Source organism: Aythya marila, assembly GCF_965140915.1.
Source record: "Aythya marila genome assembly, chromosome: 2".
NCBI classification, from domain to species: Eukaryota; Metazoa; Chordata; class Aves; order Anseriformes; family Anatidae; genus Aythya; species Aythya marila.
In genome coordinates, this window is record NC_139043.1 from 62,132,057 (window position 1) to 62,146,778 (window position 14,722).

The window sequence follows — 14,722 nt, forward strand, 5'->3', positions numbered from 1 at the left end:
TTTTTTTTTTCCTGGGTTGCAATGACTGTTGTTTTCTCTCTGTAGGTAAGATATGACAGTTCACTCTCTGCTTGAAGAACTAGAAACTAGGTGGAATCTTCTTTAAAAATAGAGTCTAGGCACAGAGAAAAAGATAAAATTTTATGTCAATTATATAATGCAAAAGGTGCAAAATAAGGTGCATTTTCTGTGGTAGCTATGCCAAAGGACACTGCAAATTCCCTCATGGATTAACTCAGTTGCAAGGCAAATTCACATTAGCAGTGTAAGTGCTAGGCTAGGCAGGTTTCTCACAGAGTGAGAAAAACAAAAGTGTAAAAGTATTAGTATGGATATTCAGAAGGTCCACTAAGACATTGTCCCTATCTTTTCCTCTCATAAGAAAGACTTGATTACACATCTGAAATGCCAGTGGTCAGTTGAAGTAGCTTGAATACTGATGTGTTATTTCAGAACACGATAAATAATAAGGAATCTCATTGGTTTAAGAAATCCAAAATAGAAGATTGTGAAATTTGGAGATTTGTCTAGGTTGTGGGTTCTGAGGAGAGACGATGGGGTTCTGGGTGCAGAAAGTAGGTCAGTGTGGCCCAAACACTGCAGCAGTGTTTACAGCCACAGCCATAGGGAATCAGTGACGAGCAAATAGGCTGCAGTCCTTAGGTCACTGGGACTGTGAAAGATGGGATTTTTGTTAGAAAATCCCCTAGGAGGTGACTTTCTTTCTGAATATTAAGCCCTCAGGGCACCAAGACTGGTTGCCAGACAGCTTTCAACAAATGCATGATCTGCTGTATTGGGTAGCATATTTTTTACTAGTTATGTGATGCACATTTGCAAGTGTATGACTGTGGATATAAACTGAAGAAATACGTGTCCTCAGAAACCAGGTTCCAGTTTTTGAACCTCCAGTGTCATGTTCCAGGTGATACTTCTAACTATGCATCTGTATCTTTTTGTTGGTCCAAACTTTTTTATTGCATTTTGCCTCTTAATAATTATTTTGGAAACTGTCTGTTCTACAGCAGTTATTATGGTCCTTGTTTTTTCCAACCAGATATATAAGCTATAGAGCATACAACATACAGGCAGCCAAATGTTTTTGTTTGTATGTTTGTTTGCTTTGCTTTTTTTTTTTTTTTCAGTAATCCCACCAAAAAAAAAAAAAAAAAAAAAAGTGGAACAACTTGCATGCATACTGCTTGAGTAAGCAAGTAAAAGAAGGCAATTATTGACAGGCATGTTTCAGTGTGGTATTGGGCACATACTTGAAATGCTGTGTGTCTTCTTTGTTCCAGTAATTCTGGATGCAAAATGCTAATCCTGTGTGCACAGGGAAGTTGTTTTTAACAGTTTCACTTTGAGGTATGTGCTATGTGTGAACTCAGACTCAAACCAAAGTGGTTGAGTTCTCATACATACAACTATTTCTTTCGAATGTCATGACTTTAAAAGTTACACTTTGCATGCCCCAGCAAAACTGAAACAGAATAGCAGGGGAAAACCTTTTCCCACTTTCTGAAAGAGTGAGAGTACAAGGGGTCAGCTCTTCCAGGGCTCTGTGCGGATGGCATTTCTCTATTCTGCCAGAGATTTTTAGCAAAAATCCACTCCCAGTAAAGGTGGCAAGTCAGCTGCTCAACTGCATTGTAACCTTCAGCTCTAGGAAATATTCTGAGTCATACCAGATGCTTCTTGGAGCCCAGCATGGGACTTCATTGTCTTCCTCAGTCATGGCTCAGCTATTTCCCCATGGAGGGATTTTAGCCATCCTTTCCATTCTTAGGACCAGAAAGAACATTTAAACCCACAGATGCCTGTAAGGTCCAAGCACAAGATAGAAAAAGCCTATTTGAGACATTGGGGGAAATACGAAGAAAGAAGTAGGGAAGGTTGCTCTTCTGTTTTGCTCTTTATTTGGTTCTTCCCCCTTCTCTCCTTTTAAATGGCTTTACCACTGCTACTACATAGTCAGGGAAGATTATAAATATGATGTCAGAGTAGTGCTGTCTTGAGAACTTTAATTTGATACAGTTTTAGAAAATGTTCCAGAATGTTTTCATTGTTCATTTTACCATATTCTTGTGGGTAATGTTGGTTAAGGCAATAAAATGCAAATCTGGCACAGTATACTCTTTTTTTTTTTATAAAGGTTAAAAATACACATAGAACACTCTTTTTGGCATTTTCCAAAGGCTTTTGGATAATACTTTTAGCAGCATGTGGTACAGGCTTATGGTGATATTGTGCAGCACAGTATGCTTTTTCAGAAGTCTGCATGTACCTTCACTTATTCAGTGTCACTGGAAAATATCATTTTTGCTTACACTTTTTGAAGAAAGCATGGGTTCTGACTACTTTTATAGGCAAAGAAATCAAATTTGAATTCACAGAATCACAGAATTTTCTAGGTTGGAAGAGACCTCAAGGTCATCGAGTCCAACCTCCAACCTAACGCTAACAGCCCTCAACTAAACCATATCCCTAAGCTCTACATCTAAACGTCTTTTGAAGGCTTCCAGGGATGGTGACTCCACCACTTCCCTGGGCAGCCTGTTCCAGTGCCTCACAACCCTTTCAGTGAAGAAGTTCTTCCTAACATCTAACCTAAAACTCCCCTGGCTCAACTTAAGCCCATTCCCCCTCATCCTGTCACCAGGCACGTGGGAGAACAGGCCAACCCCCACCTCGCTACAGCCTCCCTTGAGGTACCTAAAAAGAGCGATAAGGTCACCCCTGAGCCTACTCTTCTCCAGGCTGAACAAGCCCAGCTCCCTCAGCCACTCCTCGTAGGACTTGTTCTCCAGGCCCCTCACCAGCTTCGTCGCCCTTCTCTGCACCCGCTCAAGCACCTCGATGTCCTTCTTGTAGCGAGGGGCCCAAAACTGAACACAGTACTTGAGGTGCGGCCTCACCAGAGCTGAGTACAGGGGGACAATCACCTCCCTAGCCCTGCTGGTCACGCTGTTCCTGATACAAGCCAGGATGCCGTTGGCCTTTTTGGCCACCTGAGCACACTGCTGGCTCATATTCAGCCGACTATCCACCATCACTCCCAGGTCCTTCTCTGCCTGGCAGCTCTCCAACCATTCCTCTCCCAGCCTGTAGCTCTGCCTGGGGTTATTGCGCCCCAGGTGCAGGACCCGGCACTTGGCCTTGTTAAACTTCATGCAGTTGACCTCAGCCCATCGGTGCAGCCTATCCAGATCCTCCTGCAGAGCTTTCCTACCCTCAAGCAGATCGACACACGCACCTAACTTGGTGTCATCTGCGAACTTACTGAGGGTGCACTTGATGCCCTCGTCCAGATCATCGATGAAGATATTAAAGAGGACCGGCCCCAGCACCGAGCCCTGGGGGACGCCACTAGTGACTGGCCTCCAACTGGACTTGGCTCCATTCACCACGACTCTTTGGGCCCGGCTATCCAGCCAGTTTCTAACCCAACGAAGCGTGCGCCAGTCCAAGCCAAGAGCAGCCAGTTTCTTGAGGAGAATTACTGTCTGTCTGTGCTATGTTGGAAATTACCAACAATAATTATCACTTTCATTTAAAACATCCTTTTCCCAAGTTGACTGAACTCCTCTAAATATCTTTTGGAAGGGTGCCTTGGCATGGCAGGGGTGGATGTGAATATCTTGTGTAATTCTGTTTAATTGACTCTGAGTGCCAAGTCTATCTCTGGAGCAGGAACAATGGTAGGCAGTTAAATTAGGACTCTTCGGTGTGAGTGTAAAGTGACTGCTGTGCCCAAGAAACCTTAAACCACATATAGCTCTATCCCTTTTGTGGAGATGTGTGTTTTACCATTTTATTTTTTTTCTGCTGGCCTCCTCATGGCAATACCATCCATGGTTGACTCGAATTTGCACAAAAATCAGGAACTGGGATGAAATTCGAACACATGATTCAAATGTTGCAAACTCCTCCTCAGAAACCAACCGAAAATAACTGTGATACTCTCAAGCATTCTCAAGCCAATAATCTATTTATAGGAATTAGATTTCCCTATGGAAAGTATATACCTGCGGTAGATTTGCTCTGCACTGCTCACAGAAGATCTGCTGTGAGTTCTTTCTCTGCTCCCAGGTTTTTAGAATTTTTTGATCCAGATCTTACCAGAAACAATGTGATGGAGTGTTGTTAACATTGTTATGGATGCCTTTAATAGATCCTCAATTTAAGGAAATGTTACCGTTGTTCTAATGTGTAGGAAATGCATGGAGGGTGCAGGTATACTTATCTGGTCTTGGAAGAAATGCTTTATGAAAATGACTGCCTTTGCTGCATGAAACAGTCTGTCCCCCAGGCAAATACTCTGAATGAATGCTCAATTGATGTAAAGACTTTTGTATTTCTGCAGCCTCCAAAATTACCTCCCTCATGAGTTATTTGCTGCTTCTGTATTAAAATTAGTAAATTCTGGAGAAAGCGAGAATGATCTCAAGGCTCTGATCTCAAGCCTCTCGGCCATAAAAAGACTCCAGCTGTAAATAACAAGCTTCAATACTTCAGTAAGATTAGACATGCACATACAGACAAAATACAGTTTACAACAGGAACAGCATGAGCCTTTGCATTATATATTGGAGCATGGCTCATCTTCTCATTTTCTTATCTTGTAAAATAAGTTCTCTGGTGGGGGCCATAAATAATGGCAACTCCTTGAAACTTTATAGGAAAAACAGCCCATAAGAACTTTATTCTAATAATGGAGCTACTGACGGAAGCCATTGGTTTTTATTTTTCCTATGAAAGAGGAAAATGGAGGTCTAATTTTGGATCAGGAAAAATGAATCCTGAGTTTTGCTGCTCAATTGTGAGTACTTCAGTGTGGTTATAGGAACCCAGCCTCACTGTTGTGTAGATTTTGGCTATTTTCATAACTGGTGCTAAAATAGGCCAACATTGTACCAAAACTCCGATGTGGCATACTGGTAAGTTCTCATGATGAGTCTGTCTCACAAGTTGGTGGGACTGGAGATTAATGCTTCTCCCTAGGCCAATGACCCTTCAGTAAATGGAGTTTGTAAGCATACAGCTTATGCCCAGTATGGAGGACAAGCCCTTACATGGACTGATGTCTGAATTTTCACATATGTAAAATGGGGATGGTGATGCACCAACTCCAAGAGCTTCTGTAAAGTCTTCTGAGACCTAGTGGTGTAATGGTGAAGGGGAGGATGTTAGTGTTTTCTGTCTGCAGAAAGCCACTTCCTGGAAGTACCAAAAGGTCTGAAAAGTGCCCCCATTCCTGTTGAGAAATTAGGTTTCATATGTATATAATGCAAAAAGGCACAGTCCTTCCTGATATGACTGTTTGGATTTGTGTGCACTGCAAAGTGAAAGGAGGGACTGATGATGTTTAGGAAGTGACACTGAACATCTGCAATTTCAGTTCCACGTGGCACAGACTGAAGCTGTGGGATTCACTGCTGATCTTTCCTCCTTTTTTCACAGAACATGTAGCACAGGACTCAATTCTTTGCCCTTTGTGAGACTTGGAGACTTTCCATGGTTTAATGTGAAAAAGGGCTGTTGCTGAAGGAGCATACTCATCCAGTTCACTTTGAAGTTGTGGAAGCAGTGTGCGTATGTGTGTCTCCTTCAAGGGTGTGTCCCCCAGCTGCCGGATGCCTTCACTTTCATGGATTTCCCTCTGCAACAGTTTGTGATTATACACACCCAATTAACACCATCTCTAACACATACCCTGCAGGCAGCACAGGCAGCATCAAAAGGAATCACAGCGAGGCACTTAGTGCCAGTGGAGGATTGAGAGGTTCGGCTGTGCTCGGGTACTTATTTGGAGCTGGGGTTCACAACTGGTGCTAAATTAGGCCAACATTGGAGCTTGGGCTCCAAATAAAGTGTTTTTGAGAAGGGGGGCTCACAGGAAGAACAGTACTTCTTCCCTAGCTGAATAGGAACAGGTTCAAAGCCTCTTATTCATTGTGTTCTTAAGTGTCCACATGTCTCTCTGCACTGTACATCTTTCTCTGGGAGAACAGCATGTGAGCTGCATTATTTATCTCAAATACTATGCAGAGAAAATGGCTGAATAGCAAAAGTCTGCTTTGTTCCACATGTAGGTATGTATATGTACATATTACACTGGTCATTGGTAAGGTGTCTTATTAAAAGAGCATGTCAGCAAGAGAGTAGGGATCTGGGAAGCTGTGACTGAGTTTAAAGGATGAGTAATAGAGAGAAACAACATTTCTCACTGTCCCCTTGGACCTTCCTCGGATGGACTCTGGGGTTATTTCACTGTTAGACAAGTGTGTGTGATTTGAGTAAGAGGACTTAAAAATTATGTATATGCATAAATAATTATGTCAGTTTGCCTAAGATCAAAATTCCTGTCTTTTTTAAGCATCATGCTGTCCTGTTCCGAAAATATGATTCTGGGAGCCATTTCCTTACACTTGGTGGTGATAAGATTTTCTCTACTATTTAAGATGAGGAAACAATAGGACACCAGCACAGACAAATATTTTTTTAGAAATCTAAATATGTCCTTAAAATAAATTTATTTTGGACCACAACATCATTGCATTTTGATATGATTCCACTATGGGCAGAATTAAGGCTGATTCAAGTATTCTGGATGTATTTCCATAGCAGGTAAAACAGCTTAATTTTATCAGTGACTTCCACTGTGGTCTTCCTGTGGGATTCTTTCTATATGACTCTAATGGTTTGATGCTTAAGTTTCTGGAATGTATTCTCACTTTTAGTTCACTTAAAGCAAATGTTTTGTTCTTGGAAAAATCACAATACCCCAGAAGGCCTAAAGTCTCCTTCAGTGGGCAGTATGGTAACTTGACAGTATGGCTTCATTGTTGACGTAACTCCAACAATTTAGTAAACGAGTATTTTTATGTTGTTTGACCGGTCAGTTTAGAGTACAGATAAGCCCAAAGCCTCTGCATACATGCAGTTAGAGTTGCAGAATCTAAAAAAGAAGCTTGAATTGTGTCAGTCACTGGGGAAGGTGAAAAAAAGCCATAGGTATACTGAAGATTTTTGAAAGGGGAATTGGTGAGGACTGCACAAAAGAATAGGATTGTAAATTTATATAATGAAGCATCCCCTAATGACTCTCTAATATAACTGTAACAATAACTCTGAGAAATATAATTAAATACAAAAAGGATTCATAGTTGGAAAAAGAATTACAGAACCAGTGCCAAAGTTTGCCCATGGGACAGTGCCAACACTCCCTCAGTAGCCACCCCGTAGCAAAAGGGGGGTCCTTTCCCAGAACTGCCCTTTGACTGTCATGGTGACTTGGCACAGTTTCCCGCAGGGTGCACTGAAGGGAAGCAATGACTCTGTTGGCTATCAAACAGACCACATACTTGCTCCCTGCTAATTTGAGAAGTGATATAAAAAGACCCCTTCCTTCCTACCCAACTACCAATCCATCTAACTACAAATAATATTAATATTACTATTAATGCCTTAAACTTGCCACTAAGAAATTTCACAAGGAATAAAAAGGTTTTATTTCGATTGACTGGGCTTGGCAGTTGTGCATATAGTTTCCTTTACTATCTTCTTTCATAATTATTTAAGCTTAAAAATAATTAGAAATTGTAATTCATTAATAGAACATCTGCAGTCTGATGACTGGTCCTCAGCCAAGCCTAGGGAGTGAGCCAGCAGCTTTCACCAGGATAAAACACTTCAGGAAAATAAAAATTACACAAGCAATTAGGTGTGTAATGAATCAGAGTATTGTTTGTTTTGAATGTGGCATGCTACCTTCCTTAGTGAACACCCATGCTGAACACCGTAGCAAATAATGCTGATCCCAGCCAAACTGCACATTTCATTCTGGAGCCTGCCTGGATGCCTACAGCCATTCCAATGCCAAGGGCTAATGGTGTAGCATCATCTAGCACATGCGTATAGCAGCTAAACTCAAACAGTGTGCTTGCCCTGCTGCCATCCTGCAGGCTGGGAACACTGCCCTCGCCTCCCTAATCCACAAAACCATGCCCGGGCTTGGTCATGAAGAGTACCATAAATGTGGTATTAATTAGAAAGACTGAGTGATTGATGGAGAGCCTTGAGATTTCCTGACCTGATGCAAGCACCTGAGTTAGCTGTCACTGCAGACGGTGGCATCCCCCTCTGAGTAATGCTAAGAAGTGCAGTTATGCTTCAAAAGCAGAAGTACCTCAGGCTTAGGGTTTTATAATTTCTAAGGCAGGAAGTCAGTGAACACATAACCAACCTGGCACTGGCAAGCATCCCTAAGCACCTTTGGCATTGAAAGTAAATCTTAGTGGGGAGCAGTAAAACACTACTAGCTAGCACAGAAATGATGAGATGATGGAATGGTATTTTGATTACTGACTTTATCTGTGGAGATAGTTACAGACCTTCTTTGTGATAATAATCTGCTGCAGTAGCAAACAAGCACCTATTTCCCTGTAAAAAGAGAAATACATATTCCAAATGGCATTGTGGATATGAAGTGGTTCCTGCTATGGGCAGAACAGAATGCTAGCAGGAGATCACAGGCACATTTAGGCCAAAGGAAACAGTGTGAACTTATTTAGTGTGTCATGTAAAAAGATTACCCTTTGTGCTTACACAAGGTCTTTTATCAGCTAACAATGTCAAACAAGGCCAAAGATATAGTGCTGATATGTTCCTTACAGCCTATCAGCTGTTATACCCAAGCAGCAACATCTGTTACTGGAAAGGATGTAAAGGGACCCCACCACAGAACTAAAGTGAAGCTACACTGCCCCTGGAAACTAAAGTTATTTCAGATGAAAACCACTGGTCTGTAAATGTGAACATTTTATATATATTTGATCCAAAGCAATTCTGTTTATGCATATTATGTATATATTGATAAATGCAGGACAGGTAACCTTTTTACATTAGCACTTATGTTGCTTATTTGTCACATTGACTTTTTAGGTAATTTCACGATGAGGATTCACTGACAGTAAAAATAAATAAACACTGATGGAAATGTTAAGCAGAACTGTCAGGCACAACCATATAAAAGGTCACTGAATCAGCCAGTAACTCTGACAAGGGAAAATATTCCTCTTAAAGGTGTGTTGTTGGCAGAAGGCAGAAACAAGTTTGTCCATGTTTGATGGTCCATTAATCCTCTCACCTAGTTTTAAATAGATCTCCCAGTGACTCCAAAGCATCCTACAGGCATTAGGGCTCCAGATTAATTTGCTGAGATGCTTGCTCCTTTTCCAGACACTAGCTATGGGGAAGGTTTCTGGAAAAGGAGGCCCATATCCATCTTTTTCCTAAAGACAGTTGAATTTTTGATCCACAGCAAGAGCAGTTAATATGGAGAGTTCATCTGTGACTTTAGTCCTTCTGGAGAACTTGTGCCTCTCACAAGTGTTGCCTTGATCTCTCAGGCACCCTAGAGGACCCTAGGGTGCAAGGTGCTCTTGCCCATTGACCCCCACAGTCCATGCATGGAACAGTCCCTGGAAAGCAGAAGAACGGAGGCCCTGACTGTGTCTTCCTCACACGGGCTGTGTGTCTTCCTCACACCTTGTCCCTCCCTCCACTTGGAGCAGCAGATACTTGGCAATTCTTAATTTGCATTTCTGTGTTTGCAGAAGCGTTTAAGCATTTTGCATATGCAGAAACTGTCAACTGCAAATCTGCTGTCTCTTGCCAGTTGTATTTTAGATCTGTGCCAAATGGGCACATATTTTGGATTAGCTAACTTGAAATATAGTGGTGACAAATGCAGTAGCAGTTTTTCTTAGGGCCATGTTAGTAGCTTTGCTCCCTGACATGTTTTGTGGTGATTCCATCTTATGCAATGGAAGATGGTGCTATTAACAAGTGCCTGGGGGGTTTCCTAGCATAAGAACTGCTCAGCTATGCTGCATCAGCCTGTCTCCATTTAGTTGTGCATTTAGCAGTGTTGCTGCTGAGAAAACAGACATATAGCTGCTTTGGGGCCTTCAAAGTGGGGGGAAGCTGGAGGTGACCTGGAGAGAAGTTCTCATTCCTTGCATTGAAGGACATGTGCTCATTTCCTGCAGAAGTCACCCATTTAACACTGCTGCTTTGTTATTAATAGTATTATTACATTATAACTTTCCAGTAATGGGAAAGAAGCCTTTATCTTGTGTTGGTGCAAATCATTTTGGAGTTTGCTTTCTACCACTGTGGTCTTGGTCCTCTCTGCCTGGCATTTCTTGGTTCTTATTCTCACATCCCTGTTCCCATGTGGTTCTCTCCTTGTTGCTCTTAAGCCTTCTCTGCATTAGAACAGCACATCAAAAAAGAGACATGAAGTTACATTTGGCAGCAGAAAAGCAAATCTTTAAGTTTCTTGTTGCTTAGTTTTCTGTGACATCAGACTCTGTGTGACTGGAGAATAAATGATTCCAAACCTTGGTGAGATAATTGCTAAATCTTTCATTGCTTATTTGTTCCGGGGTTTTGTTCTGCAGGTCCTGTGTGACAGACATGTGCGAGTGTCCAGTTCATAAAAACTGCTATTGCGAGTCATTCCTGGCCTATGCTCGAGCCTGTCAGCGAGAAGGGTTGAAAGTCCAGTGGGTACCTGAGCAGCACTGTGCAGGTAAGAATTTTGGGATGGCATCTTTGTAACCCAGTGCTTAGGTTAATAGGCTCTTATCCTTTTACTGGTGGAGGATGATCAGAAATGACCTGGCTAGAACTGGAGTTACATCATCAGTGAAGTTATGTGCTGAGGTATGGAGAGGGACCTTACCAGGAACAATTCTGAATCATCAAATACTGCAGATGTTTATTTAGTTACAAAACTTGCCACTTCTAATGTTAGCTAGCATAATTTTATGTACTTTCTGGAAGAAGTGCATGCTTTTTTCTTTCAGAATATGTCCACATATGATTGCAGATAATGTTTAAACTCCTTTGACCTCCTGTTAAAGCACAGCTGTATTTCCTGAGACAAAATATATATATGATTGCAGAAGGTTCAACAAGGGAAGAAGAAAGAATGTCTTTAATGGTAATATCAAAATGCAGACATGCATTAAGTCTGGCACTTGGACCAAATTCTGCATGTGATTAGGACTGCATTAATTGCAAGTAATTGTGAGTAATTGCTTCCATGAGAAGCGGTGGCCTGTGGTCATAGTCACTTGAAGTAAAATGCAATATTACAGATTAATATTTCCCCTGATGATGGTCTCATTAATTTAGAACACTCTGTAATGGCCTCAGTTTGCCTGGAAATGTATTCAGATTTATGTAAAGCCATTGACAGCAGTTGGAAAGAAACGAGACAAAGATACTCGGTGCTGGTCAAAGAGCTATTGCTCTGTGGTCTATTTTGGTGATTGTGTGTGGCTCAGGGTCTACTCTCTCAACTTCAATTTCCTTTTCTGTTGTAGGCACAATAGCAGGAATGGGTGAGTGACAGAGCAAATTACATTTGATTGACTGTTCCCAGAAGGCTTATTTTTTCTTATGAAGGAACAGAACAATCCAAACAGGGTGTCAGTAAGTGAAAAGCACTGTTCAAGGATGTGGTCTCAGCACTAATAACATATACAATTTTAATCTATCGATCCAGTAGCAGATCCATGTGGAAACTGAAATAAGCAACCTGACTTTTTTTTTTTTTTTTTTTTTTTTTTTTTTTTGACCAAAGCTCTGCAGACCAAGACCCCACTATACAAGATGCCGTAAAATGAATAAAAACTCCAGTACTTGCCTTAAGGAGTTTATACAACTGTTGGCATATCACGAGTTCACTAATTGAGGCTTCTATTCACATTTTTTCTGTCATTTTACCAAGGGCAAGAACATTTTCTAAGGCAAAAAAAGTCCTTGAGTGAACATTATGAAGGAATTTAAACACACGTATTCCATTAAAGCTAATGAAAGAAGTTCTTAAATCCACCTGAGTTTTTTAACCTCAGTTCAGACTTCTAGAGGGGAAGGGGAAATCTTGTTAAGCAGAAAATATAGATAAACTCTATGTGGTCAAGTACCCTCAAAACACTTACTTTAGCATACAGTGTTAAATAAGTAGCACGATCTTCTATAGTGAGTTGTACGGTAAGCATTAAAGTGCATCCACTGCATCTGTAAAATGCGTCCATATGTTACCAGTGGCCTGCACCAAGATTTTATTCTTTAACTTACTTTTTTCTTCCCCAAACTCATAGTTACAATTATTGTGTCCTAATTATGGATAAAAGTTTCTGGGTATGAAACAATATATCTGTAATAAAACTTTAGCGTTCTGTGACTTTCATTTCCTGTTTGACATTTCATAGCTGGTGGGATACTTGGAAGAGCTGTGTTCTGATGGAAATGGAGTATACTTATTAGTATAGTCAGGTTTTAATTATTCTTTTGTGTGTTATAAAACCAGATCTTGTGTGGTTGCCAGCTCTTCTACCCTGACTGCTGTACACTTAACTCATTTTTATAATCTTTAGAAAGCTTGTGTTGTCTGGACAGCCAGCCAAACAGGATGTTCAGAAAGCTGAATTATATGTCCTGTTCCCTACATGCTCTTCCTCCCTCCTCAGTGCAGCAACATATCCTCCTCTAAGTCCTCTGTGAAATACTACAGCGCAAGGCTTGCTGTCCTTTGAGGCTGTCTCAGTAAAGGGAGTATCATTTAACAGGAGGGGTGAAGAGAAGAAGCTAATGAGTATGGAAAAGGGCTAGGGATGATTGGTGAGATCTGAATGGGAACTGATAGGGTTTGGAAAGGAATTCAAGTTTGCATGAGGAGTGAGACTTGTTAGGACAGACATAGGAAAAATATGATGTATTAACAAAGCAAACAAACAAAAACAGGAGTGTCAGGGAGAAGGAATGACGAAGTAAGAGAATATGATGGAGAGGGAATAGAAGGGATAGAAATGGAAGGAAGAGGTTTTGAAAAGGAGATATAAAAAATATATATATACATTTAAAGCCCCAAAAAATCATAAGGAAGCAATTTTAAAAGTGTGATTAAGTAAACTGAGGATGGTGACAGGCCTTGGGCCATAGCAATTTAACGCTGAATTTCTAAGGGCACTGAGGGAAAGATGACTCTAGGATGGCTGATGTCAGTAACTCCCTGCCATGGACATACCCACACAGAAAAAGCAGATAGGGAATATAATAGAGTGCAAAGTGCACATGGTAGCATTGATGTGCTGGCATGCTCCAACAACTTCATAAAAGCTGAACAATTTTCTCCTTTCATCCCTTTATGATCAGTCAGGCTAGACAACGATCAGTCAAACTAGAGGTTTGACTGATCATTGTCAATCAAAAGATGAGCCTGTATCTGATTTTCACTCTTCTCTGCTGGGTCCCCTCTTCTCTGCTGTGGAATTCTCTAGCCAACGTCACTCTTTTTACCTGCTACATCTCGGTTTTCTTTAATCTTTCTAATTCTCTGTGAATATGCATCAGAAGGGGGAAGGCTACTCTGACTTCTCAGTGGAAACTTATTAAAAACTGAAAGTTTGAAAGATCAACAGAACTGTATCATGATAAGAGCAGTGCTCAGGTTTATTGCCTTCTATTTCTCTGTGTTTAAAGGACATTTTGTGAATTTCAAGCTCCACGAGTGACATCTAATTTGAAAGTCCTTCAAAACACCTTGAAAGCCCAAACTATGCAACAAGAAGCTGCATGATGCACTTATGCACAAATACTAGCTCAGAAATTTCTGTGGAAGCAGATTTACCAGATATCATACTACAAGGGGAGTCTTCAGCAGTTCCATGTTAGGTACTTTGACTTTTATATTGGGGAGCAAAAATTCCTCCTAAAAAATGACAGCTATGTCTACAAAGACGGGTGCTGACAGATACAAGCCTTCTCTGTGAAAGTGCCAAACTGGCTGGAATAAGCCAGCTCTGGTCTGAAAACTGTATAGCCTTATTAGGCAGGGTTTATTAGCTCAGGCACAGTGCTGTATTTATGTGACTATATGGCTTCTGGACTGGAGCTGGCTATCGTCCTGCCAGCTCAGAAAGCGGTCTGAGGAAGCTCACATCTGTCATGCCAGACACATGTTCTAGAAGAAGAGTGGAAAAATCCTGTTGGGACTGGTAACATTGCAAAATGCAGTATTATTAGTAACTTTTGTGCTTTTTTTTTTTTTTTTTTTTTTTGCTAGTGGACTGAGGAAGTTATTACTAACAGAACTTAGTTCTATAAGAGAGGAATTTGCCTCAAAAGATGGGTGCAAAGGCATCACTTCTGTTTTCCATGTTTACAAGGTACTGATTCATTTCATCAGTCCCTGAGAAGCCTACTGCAGAATGCCTTTATTTTTATTTTTTAAACTGTTGATGACGTGGAATGTTCTGGATCAATCACACCACATGTTAACAACTGAAGCACTCAACAATAAAAACCATCCGGGGAACTTTAACAGCAACTGTTGTACTTTTCTGATTTTTCTCTTGGCAGTAAGTTAATAATCCCGTTATGGATTGACTACAGCAGAAATTAGAGCCGTCATGTCTTCTCCATGGGATCATCTCAAGGAGAAGGAAGTATCTGGACATGCAAGAAGGCATCTATCCTTATGTGGTAGAGTAGAGCTGGGGAGAACTTATGGGTACCACAGCTGTTGAAGGCAGCCTGTAATATATTCTCTTTTACTCTGGGGCAGACATGAGGAAGTGGAAAGGAAACCTTGAGCCAACTTTCCTCAAAACCAACAGCTAAGGCACCAAACAGAGCTCAGGTGGAA

At 41.0% G+C, this 14,722-nt stretch overlaps 1 protein-coding gene across 2 annotated transcripts in view; it reads left to right on the plus strand.

The window, feature by feature from the left end:
• BMPER (BMP binding endothelial regulator) overlaps positions 1–14,722 on the plus strand; it is a 155,398-nt gene that overhangs the window by 137,571 nt on the left and 3,105 nt on the right. For both annotated transcript variants that reach the window (XM_082752317.1, XM_082752318.1), the window contains exon 14: positions 10,467–10,597. In XM_082752317.1, coding sequence (XP_082608443.1) covers positions 10,467–10,597 — 131 coding nt within the window. The remainder of the gene's footprint in view (positions 1–10,466; positions 10,598–14,722) is intronic.